The sequence below is a fragment of the Ranitomeya imitator genome, chromosome 1, assembly GCF_032444005.1.
Source record: "Ranitomeya imitator isolate aRanImi1 chromosome 1, aRanImi1.pri, whole genome shotgun sequence".
Classification (NCBI taxonomy): domain Eukaryota; kingdom Metazoa; phylum Chordata; class Amphibia; order Anura; family Dendrobatidae; genus Ranitomeya; species Ranitomeya imitator.
In genome coordinates, this window is record NC_091282.1 from 250,749,768 (window position 1) to 250,774,296 (window position 24,529).

General features: G+C 43.8%; 1 protein-coding gene across 1 annotated transcript in view; it reads left to right on the top strand.

Moving 5' to 3' along the window:
• Positions 1 to 24,529, top strand: part of CFAP251 (cilia and flagella associated protein 251) — a 179,216-nt gene that overhangs the window by 122,360 nt on the left and 32,327 nt on the right. Inside the window, exons 14-18 of the mRNA XM_069755502.1 lie at positions 587 to 766; positions 852 to 1,036; positions 3,525 to 3,636; positions 8,464 to 8,627; positions 16,441 to 16,531. Of these exons, the coding sequence (XP_069611603.1) occupies positions 587 to 766; positions 852 to 1,036; positions 3,525 to 3,636; positions 8,464 to 8,627; positions 16,441 to 16,531 (732 nt within the window). The remainder of the gene's footprint in view (positions 1 to 586; positions 767 to 851; positions 1,037 to 3,524; positions 3,637 to 8,463; positions 8,628 to 16,440; positions 16,532 to 24,529) is intronic.

The window sequence follows — 24,529 nt, forward strand, 5'->3', positions numbered from 1 at the left end:
TGAAGCATGGCAGTGGCTCTGTGATAGTCTAGGGCTGCTTCTCCAGCACTGGAAACCTGCAGCATGTGGAGAGCAAGATGGATTCAACCAAGTATCAGGGAATACTAGGAGAAAACTTCCGTGAGGAAGCTTGGGCATCAATTTACCTTGTCAACAAGACAATGATTCCAAGAATATCTCAAAGTTCATCAAGACATTTGTCAGAAGTCCTGGAAGTTCTGGAATGGTCATCATAGTTGACTGACTTGAGTCCCCATAGAAAATCTCTGATTAGATCTGGTGGTTGCACAACACAAACCCAAGAAAATTAGTGACTTGGAGGTCATTTATCATGAGAAATGGGCTAAGATTCCTCGGGAATCCTTTTTAGTAGATCATCACAGTCTGTATTTTAGTCCTTGTTTCTTTATCTAGACAAAACACTGCAGACTTCTATGGTAAGCCACACATTGCAATAAGAGAGTCTCATGCCACTAGTGGCCTATAGGTCATATACGTCTGTCACATGCATCATGTGCAGACTCTAAAGATAGGCAAACTCGTATGAAATATATGGAAATATAAACTACAATGAATAATCTTCTAGGATCAAGAATTTACAGTAACACTATTACAACAAATGAAACCAACGGGTGGAGGTAGTGCATCCTGGGAATACTTTGCCAGATACCGAAGCCACTATAAGCCTATTCAGAATTTAATTTTCGGCATACATCTGGACAGCAATGAACCAAGGCTCCTATCACTTGGCGTGGATCGGATGTTGGTTAGTAGAATCGGTGTATCTTCATTTAGACATTATCCATCTACCTAATGATCTACCTAAAGCTTCGGTTACATTTTTCCTATAGGTGGAGTATGATCTTACAAACAGCAGTAAAGACCATATTATAATTCAGAGCAATGACCGTATAGATCAGAGTGCCATCCCGCAGTGTGTAGTATGGTATCCTCCTTTCACTAAGGAAAGCTTTATTCTTGTAGCCAATGATGAGTACAAATTGAAACTTTACAATGCAACTACTAAAATGTGCAGGTAAGTAGCGAAAATTCTCTCCGTCTATTGTCACCTCACATTGCATAAAGTAATCACGTTTGTCATGCAATAAAGTGGAAAGAATTTCCTCCTCTACTTTGATGTGATTCAATAAATCACAGAAACACCAAAAATAAGTGTTGTAAAGCTGGAGTAACCAAGTAGCTCCAAGTGAGCCATCCTTCACTATCCGTGTGATCCATCCATGGCGTTTCATAGCTGCTCTTTAACCTTTTGCCTGATGTGATACATTATGCTACGCCCACACAGGCTATATCCATTACGGATTTCCACAACGTCTTTGGTGCAGATCCACTGTGAATTTGTCTCAGACTTTACTCTTTGCATTGCATACGGATGTCAAATTCCCATGTCCACAATTTGCATTGCAGATTTTCTCTGCAGCATATAGACCGTGTCCACAATGCTGGTAGTAGAGCTGAGCAAAAAGATTTGCAGAACCCTGGTTCAGTTGCCACTTTACTAGTCCGAACTAGAGCCCTACAAACCTCCTCCCACCCATCATCATCACTGGCACCTCTTCGGATTAGTCTCTACGTGATGCCATCATTGTGATGTGATGCAAGCATGATGTCACGCTGGGCATACTTATCAGAAGAGGTGCCTTTGGGTAGTAGGAGGAACCAAGGAGTAACGTTTCTCCTTGCGGATTGCGATATGTCAAGGCTGACATGCCGAGGTGAGGAGTCTTTTAAGGTGAGAGGAGGTTCACAGGGATCTGGTCTGGCAGCCATTGAAAACCAATATGGCCGGTGTACCATGGTCTGGCAATTTGTTTTTACATTATTAAAGTAATAATTACAGGGATTGTCTATTTTAGGAAATCCACTCTCTATCCAAGCCAAGAGTGTGTACACATACCCTACTTTGTATGATTACCAGCTGCAGGTTGTTCCAGACAATGTCTAGGTAAAATGTAAAAAAAAAGTGTCTCATTTAGCACACAATCAGTTAAATTATTATGACTGGGCATCGATTTTCTTTGCCACTCAAGGGAGCAATGATTCATTACACTTCATTAGTTCATCACAGTAAATAACTGCAGACATATCTAGCGCTTGGTTTTTGGCTGCTCTTTAATGTTACACTTGTTAGTGAGTAGGAGGATGAGTAATCCTGCGCATGCAAAACATTCTGCCCATATCTTTTCATATTTATACTGAGCTTGTGGAATGTTTATTCTAGACGTCCTCCTTATTATAGAAAACAGCTTCCAACGTTCCAGATAAATGTTTAGAAGGAAGTATTGTCACGGATGCTAATGGAGCAGAATACTAATGAATTCACCCAGCTACCGCATGCATTTACAAATGCGGGAAGAGCATTTAGGAAACCTCGACGATTTCTACAGCCGCTTGAAATAATTAATTTGCCAAATATTCTGATGTTTACTAAACAGATTATCTCCTAAAATATTGTAGCGTAATATTGTTTTCTTTGCAGGAAACATCTGAAGTGATATAACACCTGAATCCATTATTACTTTTGCTCCTGCAATTATCAGTTCTAGGGAAAGAACCCGGCAAGAACTTTTATTTATTACTCTTTGGACTGTAATACAAAAGAGAGAAAAATTAACTTAATAATCAAATCCCTGTAACTAGCTCTGGGCAGAATTAGCAATAATTTAGTAGAAGTGTTTGGTAGAAAACTAATGCAATTTTTGGTTATTTTACGGACCCTAAACTTTTCTTTCCAAAAAATTAATGTAGCTAAGAAATGCTTAAAAATCAGACATGCAAAAACATCTCATGAACATAAAGTATATAATATAAAATTTCAGGGATCTTTATTTTAAACACGAAAAAAAAAAAGGATTTTTCATATCTTCTCTCCAGCGAACGCTGCTGGAGAGAATATATGAATGGCGGCTTCAGCACCACGTTGGGGGGACAGCGTTTACTGTAGCGCTGTCTCCTGCACGGCACACGGACTACACACGGACAGCGTCCGTGTGCGGTACATGTTTTACACGGACCCATTGACTTTAATGGATCCGTGCACTCCCACGAACACTGACATGTCTCCGTGTTTTGCACACGGACACACGGTCCATGAAAACACGCTGACATGTGCAGAGACACATTGATTTCAATGTGTCTACGTGAGTCAGTGTCTCCGGTACGTGAGGAAACTGACACCTCACGTACTGGAGCCACTGACGTGTGAAACCGGCCTTAGGCTAAGTTAAGAGCAGCGCTGAACCCTGTGGACGAGTCATCTCTGCAAATTGTAGATGTGACTTGGTCCATGTGCTTAAAAGTAGAGAAAAAAGTGACCGATAACTGGATTTCATAGAAAAATAGAAATTATTTTCCATTTTCCATCAGGTTGGATAAACACCTTAGCATATACAGCATATCAATTGTGTAAAGCTAGCGATACTCAATTGTTAATTTTATGTCATTCTATATAACATTATATTGCATAATATACTGTAATGTGTTTTTCTGTTTGTCATCTTCAGAAATACCTTCTTAGGGCCAACATTTGGCTCTCCTATAAGGAAAATGGAAGTGTTTCCTTCCTATAATCAGGATTCAGGAAAAGGCTACTTGGCATATATTATAGATGACAAGGTATGTAGGGTGAAGAAAGAAGCAAGCGCACATAGGGTGATAACATACTGTATATTATAAGGGGTCAGGAGGTGATGATAATGCTCACCTCATTAGGTTGTAAATGGCGCAACCCGAATAAAAACCCCAAGAAAAATAAACTGCTGCAATCATATCTGTGGACAGACTACTGTATGTTCACCTTCTGCATGTAAAGTTGAAGAGTATTAGGGTATGTGCACACGTAGTTTTGAGCTCTGCGGATTTTTCCACAGCGGATTTGAGAAATCGCAGGTAAAAGGCACTGCGTTTTACCTGCGGATTAACTGCAGATTTTGTGCGGATTCCACCTGCCGTTTTCCACCTGCGGCGGATTCCTATTATGGAGCAGGTGTAAACCGCTGCGGAATCCGCACAAAGAATTGACATGCTGCAGAATGTAACCCGCAGTGTTTCCGGGCGTTATTTTCCGCAGCATGGGCACTGCGGATTGCGTTTTCCATAGGTTTACATTGTACTGTAAACGCATGGAAAGCTGCTGCGGATCCGCAGCAAAATTCGCAACGTGCACATAGCCTTAAAGAAGTTGAAGTCTAAATGATCGTACTGCCTAGCCTAGCTTGGACTGGCCAACAGGAGAGCAGGAGTATCCTCCTTGGGACCCTGTGCAAGAGTGGGCCACCACCATCTTATATGAGCAGTACTTGGCACAATATACGTAAATCACTATGTGCAGACAAAGGCAGCATCTTACTAATTTAGCAATATATCCAGTTAATTGTTATATAAATTTGTGATTAAGGATAATGTCATATTTGCATGTAGTTGAAAAGTGGGCCCTGGAGTTGATTACTGGTGGGCCCTCTGTTGTGAATTCTGTGATCAAGCTCCCTCCTGTGGTCACAAGTGGTACTGCGGCTTCTGAGTTTCCTTCCTCAGGTGATGAGGTTAAGTCGTTAGGTGCTGCTCTATTTAACTCCACCTAGTGCTTTGATCCTGGCCTCCAGTCAATGTTCTAGTATTGGTCTTGCTTCCTCCTGGATCGTTCCTGTGGCCTGTCTGCTCAGCATAAGCTAAGTTCTGCTTGTGTTACTTCTGTTGCTATATTTTCTGTCCAGCTTGCTTTAATTTGTTTTTCTTGCTTGCTGGAAGCTCTGAGACGCAGAGGGAGCACCTCCGTACCGTTAGTCGGTGCGGAGGGTCTTTTTGCCCCTCTGCGTGGTTGTTTGTAGGTTTTTGTGTTGACCGCAAAGCTATCTTTCCTATCCTCGGTCTATTCAGTAAGTCGGGCCTCGCTTTGCTAAATCTATTTCATCTCTGTGTTTGTACTTTCATCTTAACTCACAGTCATTATATGTGGGGGCTGCCTTTTCCTTTGGGGAATTTCTCTGAGGCAAGGTAGGCTTATTTTTCTATCTTCAGGCCTAGCTAGTTTCTCAGGCTGTGCCGAGTTGCATAGGGAGCGTTAGGCGCAATCCACGGCTACCTCTAGTGTGGTGTGATAGGATTAGGGATTGCGGTCAGCAGAGTTCCCACGTCTCAGAGCTCGTCCTATGTTTTTTGCTTATTGTCAGGTCACTTTGTGTGCTCTGAACTTCAAGGTCCATTGTGGTTCTGAATTACCTATTCATAACAGCCCTCTGCACACCATTCCTACATTGATTTTAGGTAGGTTTTTCTTACACATTTCAGGTCCGTACAGGTCACTTTTTCAAATAAATATACATATATAAAACAGTTAATTTATTCTTTTTTGTGATGAAGTGAAATAAACAATGGGTGCCCAACAATGTCTTTTTCACCTAACAAGTAGAAAATTATATTAAAATATAAGCAGTCTCTTAGGGCAGTGACTTGGCTGGCTAGGGCTCTGTGTGGGTATGAAAGCAGCAACTTTCACGTCTCATAAAGGAATTACCAGTGTTGCAGTTCTACGCCTCAGTGTGTCTGGGATGCAGTTACTGACAGCTCAGCCGTCCAATCTGGCACAAGATCGTGCTGAAGCTGTCAGTACTTTGATTGACAGCTCAGTCGTCCAGTCTGGCGCAGAGGTGTGGTGAGGTGTCAGTGTGTTGATTGACAGCTCGGACATCAAATCTAAGATTGGGAGGTGCTGGCTGTCTCCAGGTGTTCATTATCCCAGGTGACTGCCAGGCTACTTCACTTGGCTGTTACTCCAAGATGTACATTCAGCTACTGTATGGTTTGTCTCTATGTGCCTTGCGTTCTGTTGGTAGATCTCTCTTTGCCAAATCTTGGACCTTGTTCTGACCAACCGTCTGTTTTACCCCTTCTGCTCTGATCCGCTATCCTCCTAGTATTCTGACCTCAGATCGTTACGTTAATATGCTTTTGTCTCTTCCTTTTGTTTATGACGTACCCTCCTGACTTTTGACCTTGAACCTCTTGACCATTTTGCCTCACAGCTAGTCTGTGAGTTGTGTCTAGCTTCACATCAGACCTTGAAACGCTTGAGTAAGTCATTTAATCAATGAGCTAAGACCCAATAATATTGAGAATAAGCCCCCTTATGCTTTGATTTCGGTTTCTTTAATTGCCATTTATTTAAAGGGTAAACTTAAATGCTCATGTTTAGCTATTTTTCCTCTAGAAGCGCAAACTGGCACTCCTTCTTAACCCCCGTAGCTTTTTTCGTTTTTGTTCCCCTTCTTTCGAGAGCCATAACTTTTTTATTTTTCCATCAATATGGCCATGTGAGGGCTTATTTTTTGTGGGACGAGTTGTACTTTTGAACGATAACAATGGTTTTACCATGTCATGTAACAGAAAAAGGGAAAAAAAATTCCAAGCGTGATGAAAAAGTGAAATTCCACACTTGTTTTTTGTTTGGCTTTTTTGCTAGGTTCACTAAATGCTAAAACTGACCTGCCATTATGATTTTCCAGGTCATTACAGTCAATTAAATGTTCGTAGACACCAAACATGTGTAGGTTCTCTTTAATCTAAGTGGTAACAAAAAATTCCAAAGTTTAGTAAAAAAAAAAAAAATTGTGCAATTTTCCGATGCCCGTAGCGTCTCCATTTTTTGTAAACCTGGGGTCGGGTGAGGGCTTATTTTTTGCGTGGCGAGCTGATGTTTTTAATTATACCACTGTTGTGCAGAAATGTTCTTTTGATCACCCGATGTTGGATTTTAATGCAATGTCGCAGTGACCAAAAAAATATAATTTTGACGTTTTGATTTTTTTTCTCGCTACGCTGTTTAGGAATCAGGTTAATCCTTTATTTTTATTGATAGATCGGGCAATTCTGAACGCGAGGATGCCAAATATGTGTAGGTTTGATTTTTTTTTTTTTTATTTTGATTGGGGCGAAAGGGGGTGATTTGAACTTTTATTTTTTTTTTAATATTTTTAAACACTTTTTTTTTTTAAATTTTGGCATGCTTCAATAGCCTCCATGGGCATCGGTAGAACCATCAGCCAGTAAATTTTCTAGGTTCCAGAACCAGCACAATTGAGAAACGGATTGCTACGGAACTGGGTCACCCAGCTACCCCATGTCTATACTTAAACGAATCCCTATGGCACACTGAGCATAACGACATGGGTGTCATCTTTCTACGAGGTTCCTATGCCAAGATATGTGCGATGATGATTTTTCATAATGGTAAGACAGGGGAGTATCCAGCCTCTAAGTGAGGTCACCACAGGGAGAGGGCTTTGGTTTTAGGCTAGGAAATAAGTGAGTGAAGCAGCTGTCTTCACGTGTCTTTGTCTGGGGTCTAGACGCTATACAGGGGTGATGCATCTGGATATATGCTTGTCCTTCCCCCACAGCACACAGTCAGCCATCAGATGATATGACATAACGAAATGTAAGTGATTTTTCAGCGTTAATCCCATTTTATTTGTAATTGTATTGTACATATATTTGTCTTCTTCATAATATCTTTTTATACCTCTGTAAACACTGCCTACCTTTTTTGGAGGAAAATATAAAATTACTAGATTGTCTCTCCTTGCTCTATAACATACGGTCACGTCCTCTGAAGTGAATTACGCTACTAATCTGGGTTGGCTCCGGACCCTTTAATAATTAAGAAATCAGAGCTGGTGGCAGCAGAATTTGTCCTGTGCAATTGGGAGTCTTTACATCAACTGGCGGCGTTGATAATTATTGTTCCCGCTTGAGTGGGAGTAGTTATATCGCCCTCGCTGCAGCTTACCCAATAGCCAGTACATAGCAGGCAGCCTTTCTGGAGACTAATCACCCTAGGTGCAGTACCCTGACTGACCTGAGGGTAAGGGGGGCACCAGAGAGCTGCAAGCTCCAAACCGGAACTGGGATGTGGGATATAGATAAATCCCCTTCTGAAAAAAACAGGGGCAGCCAAACACCCCAGTTCATGACAAATTGGTGTGAGTGGTGGGGATGATAAAGGTATCCTCCTCATGAACCGTCACATATTGGTGGCAGCTTGGTGGGATTCCCGACAGATAGCAACGCACCGATGACCCCCAATCACGTGACGGGGGTCAGCGGTGCGCACACGTCCGGTCTCGCGGCCTGCAGCGCTTGTTAAATGCCGCTGTCAGAGTTTGACAGCGGCATTTAACTTGTTAATGGGCGCCGGCAGATCGCGATTTCGCTCGCGCCCATTGCAGGCATGTCACAGCTTTGAGGTTGGCTCACCGCTGGAGCCCACCTTAAAGCGGGGGATACTGCCAGCTGACGTACTATTCCGTCAGCTGTCAGAAAGGGGTTAATATCATGAGAGCCAATCAATGACATACCCAATCAATGTAACTCTTAGTAGGTATCTGACTTACAGAGTATTTTAGAAATGTCACTGCAAAGTCAGTTTTATTCAATATCTCTGTTTAGGTTGGAGTTCAGATTTTACCAGTTGATGGAAACCCACACAAGACAATGGCTCTCATTTGTCATCCGGATGGGGTAGCCAATATTGCCTGCTCAAGTGACGGTCAATACGTGTTTACAGCTGGAGGAAAAGACTGTACAGTAATGATGTGGAAAACAAACTTACAGTAAGTACAGGCCTAAATGGTAAATGACTTAAAGAAACACTCCCATTAATATTTTTTTTAAATAAATGTGTGTGTGTATATATGTATGTAATGTAGTGTGAGTATATTTATATACTCACCCAGGGCTGCCACTAGGAATTTCAGGGCCCCATACTGGCAAAATTTTCAGGGCCCCTTAAGACTCCGCCCAGGCTCCACCCCAGCCCCGCCTCCACCCCTCGAACTGTCAACAGCCCCACCGCTGTCTCTTGCCAAAACTCCACTTCTCACAAATCACACATTAACAGTTCCCATTACCAGATCAAACACATAGCCAGCAGCTTTTGTTTTGGCCAAAAGGTTTTTTTAAATTTGAGACGACAACAAGGTAGACTCTTTTGGCCGAGCCCTACTCTACTCTAATCTGTTAAACATTTGTTAAAATATGCAATACAATTTAGGTGTATTTTTATTTATTTTTCAATTGACCAATAATACCACATACAAGGGACAAATACCACAACACCATGACCAGACACCATATTATCACCACATAGTGACCTATAATACTATCTACAAGGAACAAATACCGCCACACCATGTGCAGACCACATATTACCACCACAGTGACTGAACAATATCACATACAAGGGACAAATACCACCGCAGCATGTCCAGACCACATATTACCATCACATGGTGACCAACTACATACAAGGAACAAATACCAACACAACATGAACAGACCACATATTACCACCACACAGTGACCGAATAATAGCACATACAAGGAACAAATACCGCTACACCATGGCCGGACAACATATTACCACCACATTGTGACTGAATAGTACAATACTGATCATTAATAAAAAAAAAAATACTATCACCATAAGTGCCATTATACACAGGAGATCTGTACTTAGTATGCAGTGTGTGTACAGGTAATACAGTGGTCGCCGATGCCATTATACACAGGAGCTCTTCATATAGTGTCAGTGTACATGTAATACAGCGATCACTAGTGACATTATACACAGGAGCTCTGTATATAGTGTATAGTGTACATGTAATACAGCGATCACTAGTGACATTATACACAGGAGCTCTGTATATAGTGTATAGTGTACAGATAATATAGTGATCACTAGTGACATTATACACAGGAGCTCTGTATATAGGGTACAGTGTACATGTAATACAGCAATCACTAGTGACATTATACAAAGGAGCTCTGTATATAGTGTATAGTGTACAGATAGTATAGTGATCACCAGTGACATTATACACAGGAGCACTGTATACAGTATACAGTGTATGGTGTCAGTGTACAGGTAACATACTCACCAGTGACGTCTCTAGCTAAAGTCCTTCATCTTTGCGTTTCTTTTTAATCCAGCGCAGACCGCTATCACTTCTTTCTGCCAGGACTCGTCTCATCTGCATAAAATAACACAGTTATCTAGAGCACCGCTTCCAGAGCACATTCCCCATTTTTTCCCTTTCTTCTACACTACACATCTGACTACAGACGTTCACCCACCATTAATATATAATTGGTTATTATGCAACCCACCATTCCAAATATAAATTATAATCCGCTACTGTGCCCCCACTATCTGTATATAGCCACTTTCCTCATTTAATATATAAATTAATTAGCACCTGTATTCTTCCAATTTATTACCAGTTACTTTATCCTCAACGAACCCACTATGTACCTCCCGCTCTAACCCTTACCCCAATTCATTATAGTTACATGCCCCTTCTGCCTCAATTCATTGCCACGTCTTCTCTCTCTCCCACCCTCTATTCATTATCAATTGATCTTCCCCACCCTCAAAATTCATTATTTGCTCTCCCCACCTTCAATACATCATTTGCTCTTCCCACCCCCAAGTTCAATTCAATTGCTGTCCACGTCCCTCACACTCACTTCATGTGCAGTCCCCATCACCCCCACTTCATCATTTAGTCCCCTATCATCATTTAGTCCCCTATCCCCCCGTCACTTCATCTGCAGTCCCCCTTACTTCATCATTTGCAGCCCCCTATCATTTCATCATGTGCAGAACCCCCTCAAACACACTTCATCATCTGCAGTCCCTATCACTCCCACATCATTACCTATCCCCATCCCCCCCACATCATTTGCAATTCCCATCACCCCCACATAATTTGCAGTCCCCATCTCCCACATCATCATTTGCAGTCCCCATCACCCCCACATCATTTGCAGTCCCCATCACCCCCACATCATCATTTGCAGTCCCCCCACATCATTTGCAGTCCCCATCACCCCCCATCATCATCTGCAGTCCCCATCACCCCCCACATCGTTTGCAGTCCCCCAACATCATTTGCAGTCCCCATCACCCCCACATCATCATTTGCAGTCTCCATCACCCCCACATCATCATTTGCAGTCTCCATCACCCCCACATCATTTGCAGTTCCCATCACCCCCACATCATTTGCAGTCCCCATCACCCCCACATCATCATTTGCAGTCCCCCCACATCATTTGCAGTTGCCATCACCCCCACATCATCATTTGCAGTCCCCATCACCCCCACATCATCATTTGCAGTCCCCCAACATCATTTGCAGTCCCCATCACCCCCACATCATCATTTGCAGTCCCCCAACATCATTTGCAGTCCCCATCACCCCCACATCATCATTTGCAGTCTCCATCACCCCCACATCATTTGCAGTCCCCATCACCCCCACATCATTTGCAGTCCCCATCACCCCCACATCATCATTTGCAGTCCCCCAACATCATTTGCAGTCCCCATCACCCCCACATCATCATTTGCAGTCCCCCAACATCATTTGCAGTCCCCCAACATCATTTGCAGTCCCCATCACCCCCACATCATCATTTGCAGTCTCCATCACCCCACATCATTTGCAGTCTCCATCACCCCCACATCATTTGCAGTTCCCATCACCCCCACATCATTTGCAGTCCCCATCACCCCCACATCATTTGCAGTCCCCCTCACCCCCACATCATCATTTGCAGTCCCCCAACATCATTTGCAGTCCCCATCACCCCCACATCATCATTTGCAGTCTCCATCACCCCCACATCATTTGCAGTCCCCATCACCCCCACATCATTTGCAGTCCCCATCACCCCCACATCATCATTTGCAGTCCCCCAACATCATTTGCAGTCCCCATCACCCCCACATCATCATTTGCAGTCCCCCAACATCATTTGCAGTCCCCATCACCCCCACATCATCATTTGCAGTCTCCATCACCCCCACATCATTTGCAGTCTCCATCACCCCCACATCATTTGCAGTTCCCATCACCCCCACATCATTTGCAGTTCCCATCACCCCCACATCATTTGCAGTCCCCATCACCCCACATCATCATTTGCAGTCCCCCAACATCATTTGCAGTCCCCATCCCCCACACATCATCATTTGCAGTCCCCATAACCCCCACATCATTTGCAGTCCCCATCACCCCCACATCATTTGCAGTCCCCCAACATCATTTGCAGTCCCCATCACCCCCACATCATTTGCAGTCCCCATCACCCCCACATCATCATTTGCAGTCCCCATCACCCCCACATCATCATTTGCAGTCCCCATCATCCCCACATCATTTGCAGTTCCCATCACCCCCACATCATCATTTGCAGTCCCCCCACATCATTTGCAGTCCCCCCACATCATTTGCAGTCCCCCCACATCATTTGCAGTCCCCATCACCCCCACATCATCATTTGCAGTCCCCTATCCCCCCTTCACTTCATCTGCAGTCCCCCTTACTTCATTTGCAGCCCCAATCATTTCATGTGTAGTACCCCCTCAAATACACTTTATCATTTGCAGCCCCCTATTATTTCATCATGTACAGTACTCCCTAAAACACACCCCATCATCTGCAGTCTCACTCCCCCCCACCTCACCTCACCTATTAAAAAAACAAAAATGTTTTTTATACTTACCTCAGTCGTTCCCGGGGCGTCTAGTGTTTCCAGCAGTGAAGCAGCAGCTAGAATGTATGGGCTGCTGAGAGGACCTGACAGGAGCCCATACATTCTAGCACATTTCACTACTGAGACGGCTAGAATGTATGGGCTGTAGTCAGGACCTGCAGGGAGCCCATACATTCTAGCCACAGCCGAGCAGGAGCTGGGCAGCCGACTAGGTGAGACGGCCGTGCACAGCTCCAAAAAGGCTCCCGGGCCCCAGCGCCGCAGTGCACAGTATTTTACTGCATGATGGGGCCCGATCAGTAGAAGCACAACAGTGGGGCCCCGGATCTGCGGGCCCCTCTGTGTACTGCTGCTGACCGGGCCCCATACAGCAGTAATGGCTGTAATGCCCTGATGGCGGCCCTGTACTCACCTACCACCACTGTCTCCGGAATCCGCTTCTTAGTGATGTCACTGCTCTGCAGACTCTCCAGGTCACGTTACGCTCTGTGTCCCAGAAGTGACTTTTACAATGTAAGTCTATGGAGTATTAGAACAAGGCTTCAAAAGCTTATATTGTAAGAGACTTCTGTCTTACGCGTAGAGCATAGAGTGAGCAGGAGAGTCTGAATTGCGGTGACGTCACTGGAAAGTAGAGCGGAACAGTGCTGGATTCTGGAGAAAGCAGCGGTAGGTGAGTATATTAGCACACTACACTACATACACATATTTAGAGAAAAAAAAATAGTAATGGTAGTGCTTCTTTTAAGACATATCACAAGTATGTTCAAATGTAGTGTAAATAGACCAAGGCATCATACACATTATATAAAAGTCGCCTAAAGCTGCCATTGTCTACTGTATTGGCTTGCAGTGTAATGTATATGAGATATACATCCCAGAGAAGCATACCATGGCACTGCTGATTCCCAAGCACTACATGATTCATATACAATTACCCTTCTGGACGCTCTGCTTCAAAGCATATCGTGGTGCTCCCTGATAACTATAAGTCCGAAACATATGGTTCAACAGCAAAAAGGATAATCTGAGCCCTGTGAGGCAGTGACCCCTGTTACAGCTAGGGGGCGCTGTATGTTCTCCTCAGAATACGCACAAAGGCGTATGGAGGCCATGGGAGTGCATGGCAGTCGTAGGCATAACTGTGATAATGAGACGGTGACTGGCGTCATTGTGAATGGCTGGTATGTGTCGCAGAGGAGATTCTCTGCGCTGTATGCCAGTAATGTTATTCTGGGACCTGTAGTCCCACAAGTGTTTGTGTAGTTTATAATAAGGGAGCCCTACAGGGTTAGTTGGAGAGCTGGGCGGGTCTGGCTAACCGCACACACCTCCCACCTGTGGGGGTGGCTACAGGGATATAATGTGACTGAGGTCTGGTCACATGGTCAGAGTGTATGGACCTGAATGGCATGTATGTTGGGAGGTCCTGTTTGTGGACCGGATCCCTGAATAGTACACGGAGAGGCCGCGTACTTGAAGGCCTGTGTGTTGAGTGGTCCTGGGCATAGGACAGATGTCCTGAATAGCACACGGAGAGGCCATGGACCTGGATGGCATCTGTGTTGGAATGTCCTGGGAGTAGGACTGGATTCCTGAAGAGCACGGGGTGAGGCCATGGTCCTGAAGAGCCTGTGATGGCTACTGTGTTGGGTAATCTACTGTCCTTCTGTGGGTCTGGAACTGTCGGGTGGCCTGGTGAGCAAGGCATGGTCTGAGACGTAATCCCAGTAAGGCAGTTTCCCTGGGAGTGAGGACTGACGAGGAGCCAGTGTGCGGAGCAGGAGCTCCAGTAAGGTAACTCCAGATAAAGGGGGTTATGGGCAGACGAGTATCTGCCAGTGGAACAGACTGTTAGTGGCTATGATGTTCCATGGAAGTTAATGAACTGTGTAGTCTGCCACGTTAACTGGACGAAGTGAGGTCAGGCGTGTTTAGAGACTTCTGCTTAATGTCGTGCTATGTGAGTAGAGACATTGATACAGCGCATGGACACCCCCGGGAACTAGTCAAAGGAGGACTGGCAGGTGTAGTGTTTGAAAAGTGTTTGAAGCAGTGTACTATGAACTATATGTGTGTGATGTGTAACATGGCGGTTTATGATGCCTAAATAAACCGCATGGACTGTTTAATGGAGAAAATCGTGCCTGTGTTGCTGAATCCCGTTGCTAAGCGGGTGTCCCCCAACACATTCAGTAAGCGCTATCTTATTGCCCTCACCACTGCTTCACTGTATTCTTTAATGTAAAAGCAGAGTAAAGGTACCGTCACATTTAGCGACGCTGCAGCGATCTAGACAACTATGCCAATCGCTGCAGCGTCGCTGTGTGGTCGCTGGAGAGCTGTCACACAGACAGCTCTCCAGCGACCAACGATGCCGAGGTCCCCGGGTAACCAGGGTAAACATCGGGTTACTAAGCGCAGGGCCGCGCTTAGTAACCCGATGTTTACCCTGGTTACCAGTGTAAATGTAAAAAAAAACAAACACTACATACTTACATTCCGGTGTCTGTCGCGTCCCCCGGTGTTCTGCTTCCCTGCACTGTGTAAGCGCCGACCGTAAAGCAGAGCGGTGACGTCACCGCTGTGCTTTACGGCCGGCCGGCGCTCAGTCAGTGCAGGGAAGCAGAACGCCGGGGGACGCGACAGACACCGGAATGTAAGTATGTAGTGTTTTTTTTTTTTACATTTACACTGGTAACCAGGGTAAACATCGGGTTACTAAGCGCGGCCCTGCGCTTAGTTACCCGATGTTTACCCTGGTTACCAGTGAAGACATCGCTGAATCGGCGTCACACACGCCGATTCAGCGATGTCTGCGGGAGATCCAGCGACGAAATAAAGTTCTGGCCTTTCTGCTCCGACCAACGATGTCACAGCAGGATCCAGATTGCTGCTGCGTGTCAAACACAACGAGATCGCTATCCAGGACGCTGCAACGTCACGGATCGCTAGCGATATCGTTGTTAAGTTGTTCAGTGTGAAGGTACATTAAGACCATGGACAAAAATAAAGCTATGGCTGTCAGGTCCCAACATGTATGAGAGATTAGGGTTGAGAAGCTTGAATTTAATTGCCTGAACCTTTTGTTTTCTGGGAGATAAGTTATCGCTTTCTCCAGCCATGTGTATGTGAGATTTAGAAGAGATCGTTGTCAGTCAATGCTATCTCATGTGTATGGCCTGCTTTGTTAAGGTTGCAGTTGTGTCCTGGCCTGGTAACTAGACTTATAACTTCAGAAAAAATAACAAGTTACCAGTTTTTACTCTAAGAAATAACTTTTATATTAATGATTAAGGTAGAACTCCTTAAAGGAGACCAGCCAAAAATAAATATAATTCTGAAATACATTAGCATTATATTACAGGCTGTGTTTAACCATTGTTTTATAGCTCCAGTCTATCTAATATGAAAAATAATTACTGTTTGTGTCTACAACAAATCAGTGCGTTTTCATGGTAGCAGACTACATAGTCTGATTCTGCTATCATATTTGCTTCAAAGAAATGTTGTCTTGTTCTTTTAGTTTTTTTAAGGTTCCAAATTGCCCCTTTACAGTAATTTGACAAGTCCATTAGTGTCACAGGGAATTTTGAGGCTCATAAACATCATTGTCATCAATTATTGCAGCTTGACTATTTGGCCTAGTGGTAGTTGTATACATATATTAGTGAATATTGTGTGGATGGTGATTGGGGAACACAGAGTCCATATTAAAACAATGAAGTTTAGTTACTCTCTTGGCGCATTTAGGTGGACGGGTGAAAGATCTAATCACAGTAATGAATTAAATTAAATTAACTTAATCAAAATACAAGTCTTTAAATATCTGGCTGTTGCTGATGTTTATTTTTTGTATTTCAGATCTTTGGAGGCCATTGCTTCCCTTGGTGGAGAAGATCTGATTCCATTCTATGGATTGTTGCCTGGAGGAAGAGATGGGGCATTATTCAAGGTTGGTTAGCAGCCAGTGGAAAGTTCTTGGACACAGAGATTGGACTGTGAATAATTGGGAAAATTGTGTTACCAGTTCCATTTACTCTAAAACTTGGAGTAAGCCATATTGCCCTGTGAATTTTCAGCTGTATCCAAAAACAGGCCTTTGCTGCTTCAGCCCCTGGGTTTCATCCTTTGAGTAACTGTTCGCGGAGCGAGCTGAGGATAGAATACTCAACAATACAGGTCAATACCACAGAGGTAGGGACAATGACAGAATCAGTTGCTAGAGACGTGGTCAGGGTAATTGCAGGGGTCAAATCCGTGGGGCCAAGCTGAGATATGAAGCAAAAGAGTTGGTAGGCATTCCAGTGTGAAATCCAAAAGGATTGATCTTTAGAGAGTAGTGAATTCCTGAGCCAGATTAGAATACAGACCATGTAGCGCTTCAGATGCAATGAATGTCACTTAGCACTTAAATAGGGTGTTTCTATTGGTCCCCAAGCCTTGCCCTGCCATCGGTCCGCTAACCGACCCCGGATAATTCAGCGAGCTTGGTTGGGTGGTGTCCACGCTCGCCAGCAGAAGGGAAAATCACCTTACTAACGGAAATATTAAAGAGCTGGGCAGCAAGTGCACCACCCAGCAGTGGCATCATTGCCAACTCTTTTGCTATCAGCACCACACCATTAGATTAAAGACTCGTCTTGTTCACAAGAATGTCATAGCATCCATAACATATTAGTATTCGTCACAAACATCCAAAGCAAATTATAACTCATTACATGTGTTTTCAAAACCTGTTCACGCATCTGAAAAGAAATCAATGCAGAATTCAGTGTATGCTGTATATATTAAAGGGAACCTGTCACCTGAATTTGGCGGGATCGGTTTTCGGTCATATGGGCGGAGTTTTCAGGTGTTTGATTCACCCTTTCCTTACCCGCTGGCTGCATGCTGGCCGCAATATTGGATTGAAGTTCATTCTCTGTCCTCCGTAGTACACACCTGCGCAAGGCAAGATTGCATGGAATAGCCTTCATTTCTAAGAACAAGAATAGACTGTCGAGTTTCACATGAAAGGTTTTTTTTTCTGGCCATTTGAAAGTTTAATGGAACCAACAAATGTAATGAAGGAAAAAGCAGAAGTCCAGCGCGGGTGATGTCCATAAAAAATACCTTTTATTCCATATTCGTTAAAAGCACATAAATCCAAAGTCCATCTTCATATCCATAGACACAAAAACGGGTGATTCATACCAGTGACAGTCACAGGCTTAAAGTGCATTAAAATCATACGCGTTTCAACGGTCGTGCCGCCTTACTCATTGTGATAAAAATAAAATGAAAGAGGGCTGCCATATAGGACTAGGCCCATTAGGTTACACCCCCTGATCTTGCAGACAACAGAAACAGGGCAACACCTACAGGTAGTTAATGAGTTTAGCCTGAAATTTGCATGTACAAATACTATGCTTAAGGCAGGAGAAAGAGAGAGGGGGAAAAAAAAAAAAAAGTCTATGGACTTTTATATGGATGTTATATATACAAGAATTATAACTTATCATTCATAATAATTCATAAGATCCTGCCGGATATTCATGCCTAGGGGGGCTCTGGACTTAAGTTGATACATCCACCATATCTCTCTGTTGGTTATTTTTCTTTTTATATCTCCCCCGCGGAATGGAGCTTTAACCCTTTCAATCCCGCGGACCTCCAATGAGCTGACATCCCCATTGTGTTTATGGATGAAGTGTTTGGATGCAGCAGAGCTCTTATGGGTGATTTTATTCACTGCATCAGACAAGTGCCTCCTTATTCTCACTTTCAGGGGACCCCCTGTGCACCCCACATATTGCTGCTCACAGGTGGTGCAATTAATCAGATACACCACATTGGAGGTGTTGCAGTTAATGTAGTGGTTAATTTTGTAGGTCTTTTTGGTGACAGATGAGTGGAATTCCTTACTGTTCACCATGTATTTACAGCAGGTGCAGATATTGTGCCCACACTTGTATGTGCCTTTAGTACTGAGCCAGTTTTCTTTCTCTTTTAACCTTTTGTCTTCACTAACAAAGAGGCTGGGGGATAAGATGTTGTTCAGACTAGGGGCTTTTTTAGCGATATAGCGCACTGGTTTGCACAGGATTTGGTTCAGCTTTTTATCCTGGCTCAGCATAGGGATTCTTTTTCTGATGATATCAGTAATCTCTTTGAACTGAGGGCTGTATGTAGTGGTGAAGGTGATGTGCTCCTCACTGGACACACAGTTACTACTCGCTTTATTCAGCATAGTCTCCCGATCTATATCCTCCACAATGCTCTCAGCCCTCTGCAGCATCCAGCTGGGATAGCCCCTATGAGCCAGCCTGCCCCTCACCTCCCTCTTAGGGTACCGTCACACTATAACATTTCGATCGCTACGACGGTACGATTCGTGACGTTCCAGCGATATCGTTACGATATCGCTGTGTCTGACACGCAGCAGCGATCAGGGATCCTGCTGAGAATCGTACGTCGTAGCAGATCGTATGGAACTTTCTTTCATCGCTGGATCTCCCGCTGTCATCGCTAGATCGGTGTGTGTGTGACACCGATCTAGCGATCTAGCGATGCGATCCAGCGATGCGTTCGCTTGTAACCAGGGTAAACATCGGGTAACTAAGCGCAGGACCGCGCTTAGTTACCCGATGTTTACCCTGGTTACAAGCGTTAAACTAAAAAAAAAACAAACAGCACATACTTACATTCTGGTGTCCGTCAGGTCCCTTGCCGTCTGCTTCCCGCACTGTGACTGCCGGCCGTAAAGTGAAAGCAGAGCACAGCGGCTGTGCTTTCACTTTCACTTTACGGCCGGCAGTTACTGAGTGCGGGAAGCAGACTGCAAGGGACCTGACGGACACCAGAATGTAAGTATGTGCTGTTTGTTTTTTTTTAGTTTAACGCTTGTAACCAGGGTAAACATCGGGTAACTAAGCGCGGTCCTGCGCTTAGTTACCCGATGTTTACCCTGGTTACCCAGGGACCTCGGCATCGTTGGTCGCTGGAGAGCTGTCTGTGTGACAGCTCCCCAGCGACCACACTACGATTTACCTACGATCACGGCCAGGTCATATCGCTGGTCGTGATCGTAGGTAAATCGTATAGTGTGATGGTACCCTTACTCCTGTCATACACTTCCTTGGTGGTACTGTTCCTCTTAAACCTGTAGAGTTCCCCCACAGGTATGTTTTTTATTACATGTCTCGGATGACATGATTTGGCATGTAATATGGAATTAGTCGCGGTATTTTTCCTGAAAGGGGAGATTGTGATGATTGAATCTGAATTTAGATCTAAAGTAACATCTAAAAAATTAATGTTTCTACCACCAATTGTATAGGTGAATTTCAAATTCATTTCATTATCATTCATATATTTGATAAGTTCAGATATCAAGTCCGCAGGTCCCTCCCATATGAGGAGCAGGTCGTCCAGATAGCGCCCCAGCCACCTAATATAGGGGGAGAAGGGGTTAACATGTGAAAACATGAACAAGCTCTCCCAGGCTGCCACATACAGGTTAGCGATAGATGGCGAGAACCCTGCGCCCATCGGGGTTCCGCAAACCTGCAAAAAAAACTCTTTATTAAAGGAAAAAAAGTTATGTTTGAGGAGAAAGTCCACAGAGGAAATCAAAAATTCCTGTATAGCCGGAGTGTAGTCACTGTAGTCCTGGAGATGTCTCCTCAGGATGGAGATAGTCAGGTCATGCATCAGGGAGGGATACAAGGCCTCCACGTCACAGGAGATGAAGATACAGTCTCCAGACCATGCAGTCTTATCCAGGGAGGAAATCAAATGCTTTGTATCTTTTATATAGCCTGGTAGTCTAGAAATCAGTGGTTGCAGATACATATCCACCCAGGTACTGAGGTTTTCACCCATGCTTCCAATCCCTGCTACTATGGGTCTGAATGTAGGGGGGAAGACTTCCTTGTGGATCTTAGGCAGGGAGTGGAAGATGGGGATTATAGGGTGTTCCACAAATAAATCCTCAGACAGTTTTTTATCCAGTGCCCCTATAGCAAAACCTTCAGAAAGCAGATGTTTTAATTTTTTCTGGAATAGTTCAGTGGGATCATGCTGTAGTCTCCTATACGTGTTGCTGTTATTCAGCATCACCATGTTCTGCTGGACATATAGACCTGCATTCAGTAGGACCACAGCTCCTCCCTTGTCAGCTCTTCTGACCATGAGATCCTGGTTGCCTCTGATCTCCTCCAGAGCTTTCCTTTCTAGTTTACTCAGATTGGGTCTGTTGTGGTTACATGAGGATTTTTTCTTGAGTTCTATCAGGTCCTCCTCTATGCATTCCTGGAATGAATCCAAGATGTTAGGTCTTGAATTGACAGGGTAAAAATAGGGTTTTTTTGATTTATAACCAGAGTTTAGGTTTTTGGTGGATTCTATAGATTCACTCTCAAGGGTCCTCAGGTCACTAATGGAGCAAAGTTCCTGGAAAGTCCCTATTTCACCCAGTGTGGTCTGGTCACTCTGTGTGGTCAGGTTCTGTATAGTATCCTGGTCAGATTTTTCCTTGAAAAAGTGGCATTTTAAAGTCAAATTTCGAACAAATTTATTTACATCTAGTAATGTTCTGTACATATCAAATTCATTTGTAGGGGAGAAGGTGAGACCTTTAGATAGAATGTCCATTTGGGTCTCACTAATTACATAGCTGGACAAGTTAATTACCACATTTTTCTCATCTTCTTTCGCCTCTGTGGATATCTTCTTGTTGTTATGCTTCCTGCCACCCCTTCTCCTGCGTCTCGCCCGTTTTTTGGAGGCGCTTGAGTTGGGGCGTCTTTCCCAAATCTTTGGTCACGATGAGGGGTAAATCGTTGTCTTTCATAGGAGGAATCAGGCGCATTTCCTTAGGTGTACTCGTCTAAATTTTCATGAGAGACGTCCGTATCAGAGAAGTTAACCCTTCTTTGTTGGTAATTCCTCTGTCCATTTCTATTACTCCCTCTCAAGATTGAACTAGGTGATTTATATGGTGCACGTCTTTTTTTCATGCCAGTCATATACCTCATTACGAATATAGTCCTGATGGTCCCGTTCAAATTTGCTTTTTTTAGTTTGGGTAATATATTCCTCCAGTTTGCTGAGATTTAATTTAATAGATTTCATCCATTCATCATATTGTTTCAGAGATGAGTATACTTTTAAAGAGTTTTTAGTCTCATCAATTTGTTCATGAACTGAAGCTAAAACTTTCTCTTCCTCTTGAACAATAAGTTTCATAAGCTGAATGGAGCAATTATCCAGGATCTCATACCACAATTTCTCAAAGCCATCAGAGAAAATAATGGTAGCTTTCTTCTTAAGTCTGAGTCCCCTTGGGATCATGTTTTTACTGATATATGCATTCAATGTGGTAAAGTCCCACCATGTTTTAAGTTCCCTTGTTTGTAATTTTTCCAATAGTTTCATAAGGGTATCAAGTTCACATGATTCCTTTGTGTAGTCAGGTTTAGTCCTTGAGAATATTTCCTGTGCCTTATTCCCTCTAGCTGTCAGCTCTTCCTCCAGTGATTGTGCGGTGTGTAGTCCTTGTACTGTGTCCACATTGGAAGCCGTACGTGACATTTTAGTCAAAGGTAACCCGTGTGTCTTATTCAGTGTATTATGATGGAAGATTATAATTGAGAGGGGAGCAAGATCGCACTAAATATCAGAAAAGAAAAAGCAACGAAGATCAGCTCACCTCCTCTCAGGCCCAGCGCACGGATCATGCAGTGCAGCAAGTAGCAGCATTTGATTTCCTCCCTGGATAAGACTGCATGGTCTGGAGACTGTATCTTCATCTCCTGTGACGTGGAGGCCTTGTATCCCTCCCTGATGCATGACCTGACTATCTCCATCCTGAGGAGACATCTCCAGGACTACAGTGACTACACTCCGGCTATACAGGAATTTTTGATTTCCTCTGTGGACTTTCTCCTCAAACATAACTTTTTTTCCTTTAATAAAGAGTTTTTTTTTGCAGGTTTGCGGAACCCCGATGGGCGCAGGGTTCTCGCCATCTATCGCTAACCTGTATGTGGCAGCCTGGGAGAGCTTGTTCATGTTTTCACATGTTAACCCCTTCTCCCCCTATATTAGGTGGCTGGGGCGCTATCTGGACGACCTGCTCCTCATATGGGAGGGACCTGCGGACTTGATATCTGAACTTATCAAATATATGAATGATAATGAAATGAATTTGAAATTCACCTATACAATTGGTGGTAGAAACATTAATTTTTTAGATGTTACTTTAGATCTAAATTCAGATTCAATCATCACAATCTCCCCTTTCAGGAAAAATACCGCGACTAATTCCATATTACATGCCAAATCATGTCATCCGAGACATGTAATAAAAAACATACCTGTGGGGGAACTCTACAGGTTTAAGAGGAACAGTACCACCAAGGAAGTGTATGACAGGAGTAAGAGGGAGGTGAGGGGCAGGCTGGCTCATAGGGGCTATCCCAGCTGGATGCTGCAGAGGGCTGAGAGCATTGTGGAGGATATAGATCGGGAGACTATGCTGAATAAAGCGAGTAGTAACTGTGTGTCCAGTGAGGAGCACATCACCTTCACCACTACATACAGCCCTCAGTTCAAAGAGATTACTGATATCATCAGAAAAAGAATCCCTATGCTGAGCCAGGATAAAAAGCTGAACCAAATCCTGTGCAAACCAGTGCGCTATATCGCTAAAAAAGCCCCTAGTCTGAACAACATCTTATCCCCCAGCCTCTTTGTTAGTGAAGACAAAAGGTTAAAAGAGAAAGAAAACTGGCTCAGTACTAAAGGCCCATACAAGTGTGGGCACAATATCTGCACCTGCTGTAAATACATGGTGAACAGTAAGGAATTCCACTCATCTGTCACCAAAAAGACCTACAAAATTAACCACTACATTAACTGCAACACCTCCAATGTGGTGTATCTGATTAATTGCACCACCTGTGAGCAGCAATATGTGGGGTGCACAGGGGGTCCCCTGAAAGTGAGAATAAGGAGGCACTTGTCTGATGCAGTGAATAAAATCACCCATAAGAGCTCTGCTGCATCCAAACACTTCATCCATAAACACAATGGGGATGTCAGCTCATTGGAGGTCCGCGGGATTGAAAGGGTTAAAGCTCCATTCCGCGGGGGAGATATAAAAAGAAAAATAACCAACAGAGAGATATGGTGGATGTATCAACTTAAGTCCAGAGCCCCCCTAGGCATGAATATCCGGCAGGATCTTATGAATTATTATGAATGATAAGTTATAATTCTTGTATATATAACATCCATATAAAAGTCCATAGACTTTTTTTTTTTTTTTTTCCCCCTCTCTCTTTCTCCTGCCTTAAGCATAGTATTTGTACATGCAAATTTCAGGCTAAACTCATTAACTACCTGTAGGTGTTGCCCTGTTTCTGTTGTCTGCAAGATCAGGGGGTGTAACCTAATGGGCCTAGTCCTATATGGCAGCCCTCTTTCATTTTATTTTTATCACAATGAGTAAGGCGGCACGACCGTTGAAACGCGTATGATTTTAATGCACTTTAAGCCTGTGACTGTCACTGGTATGAATCACCCGTTTTTGTGTCTATGGATATGAAGATGGACTTTGGATTTATGTGCTTTTAACGAATATGGAATAAAAGGTATTTTTTATGGACATCACCCGCGCTGGACTTCTGCTTTTTCCTTCAAACTACTTGCTGCACTGCATGATCCGTGCGCTGGGCCTGAGAGGAGGTGAGCTGATCTTCGTTGCTTTTTCTTAACAAATGTAATGCTCCAGATTCTCAACTAGCTCAAAGGAAGGTCAGATCTATAGCTTATCTAATCAGCCAAACTGTTTTCAGCTGTGCTAACATACTTGCACAAGGGTTTTCAAGGGTATTCTAACCATCCATTAGCCTTCTTACACAGTTAGCAAGCACAAAATACCATAAGAACACCGGAGTGATGGTTG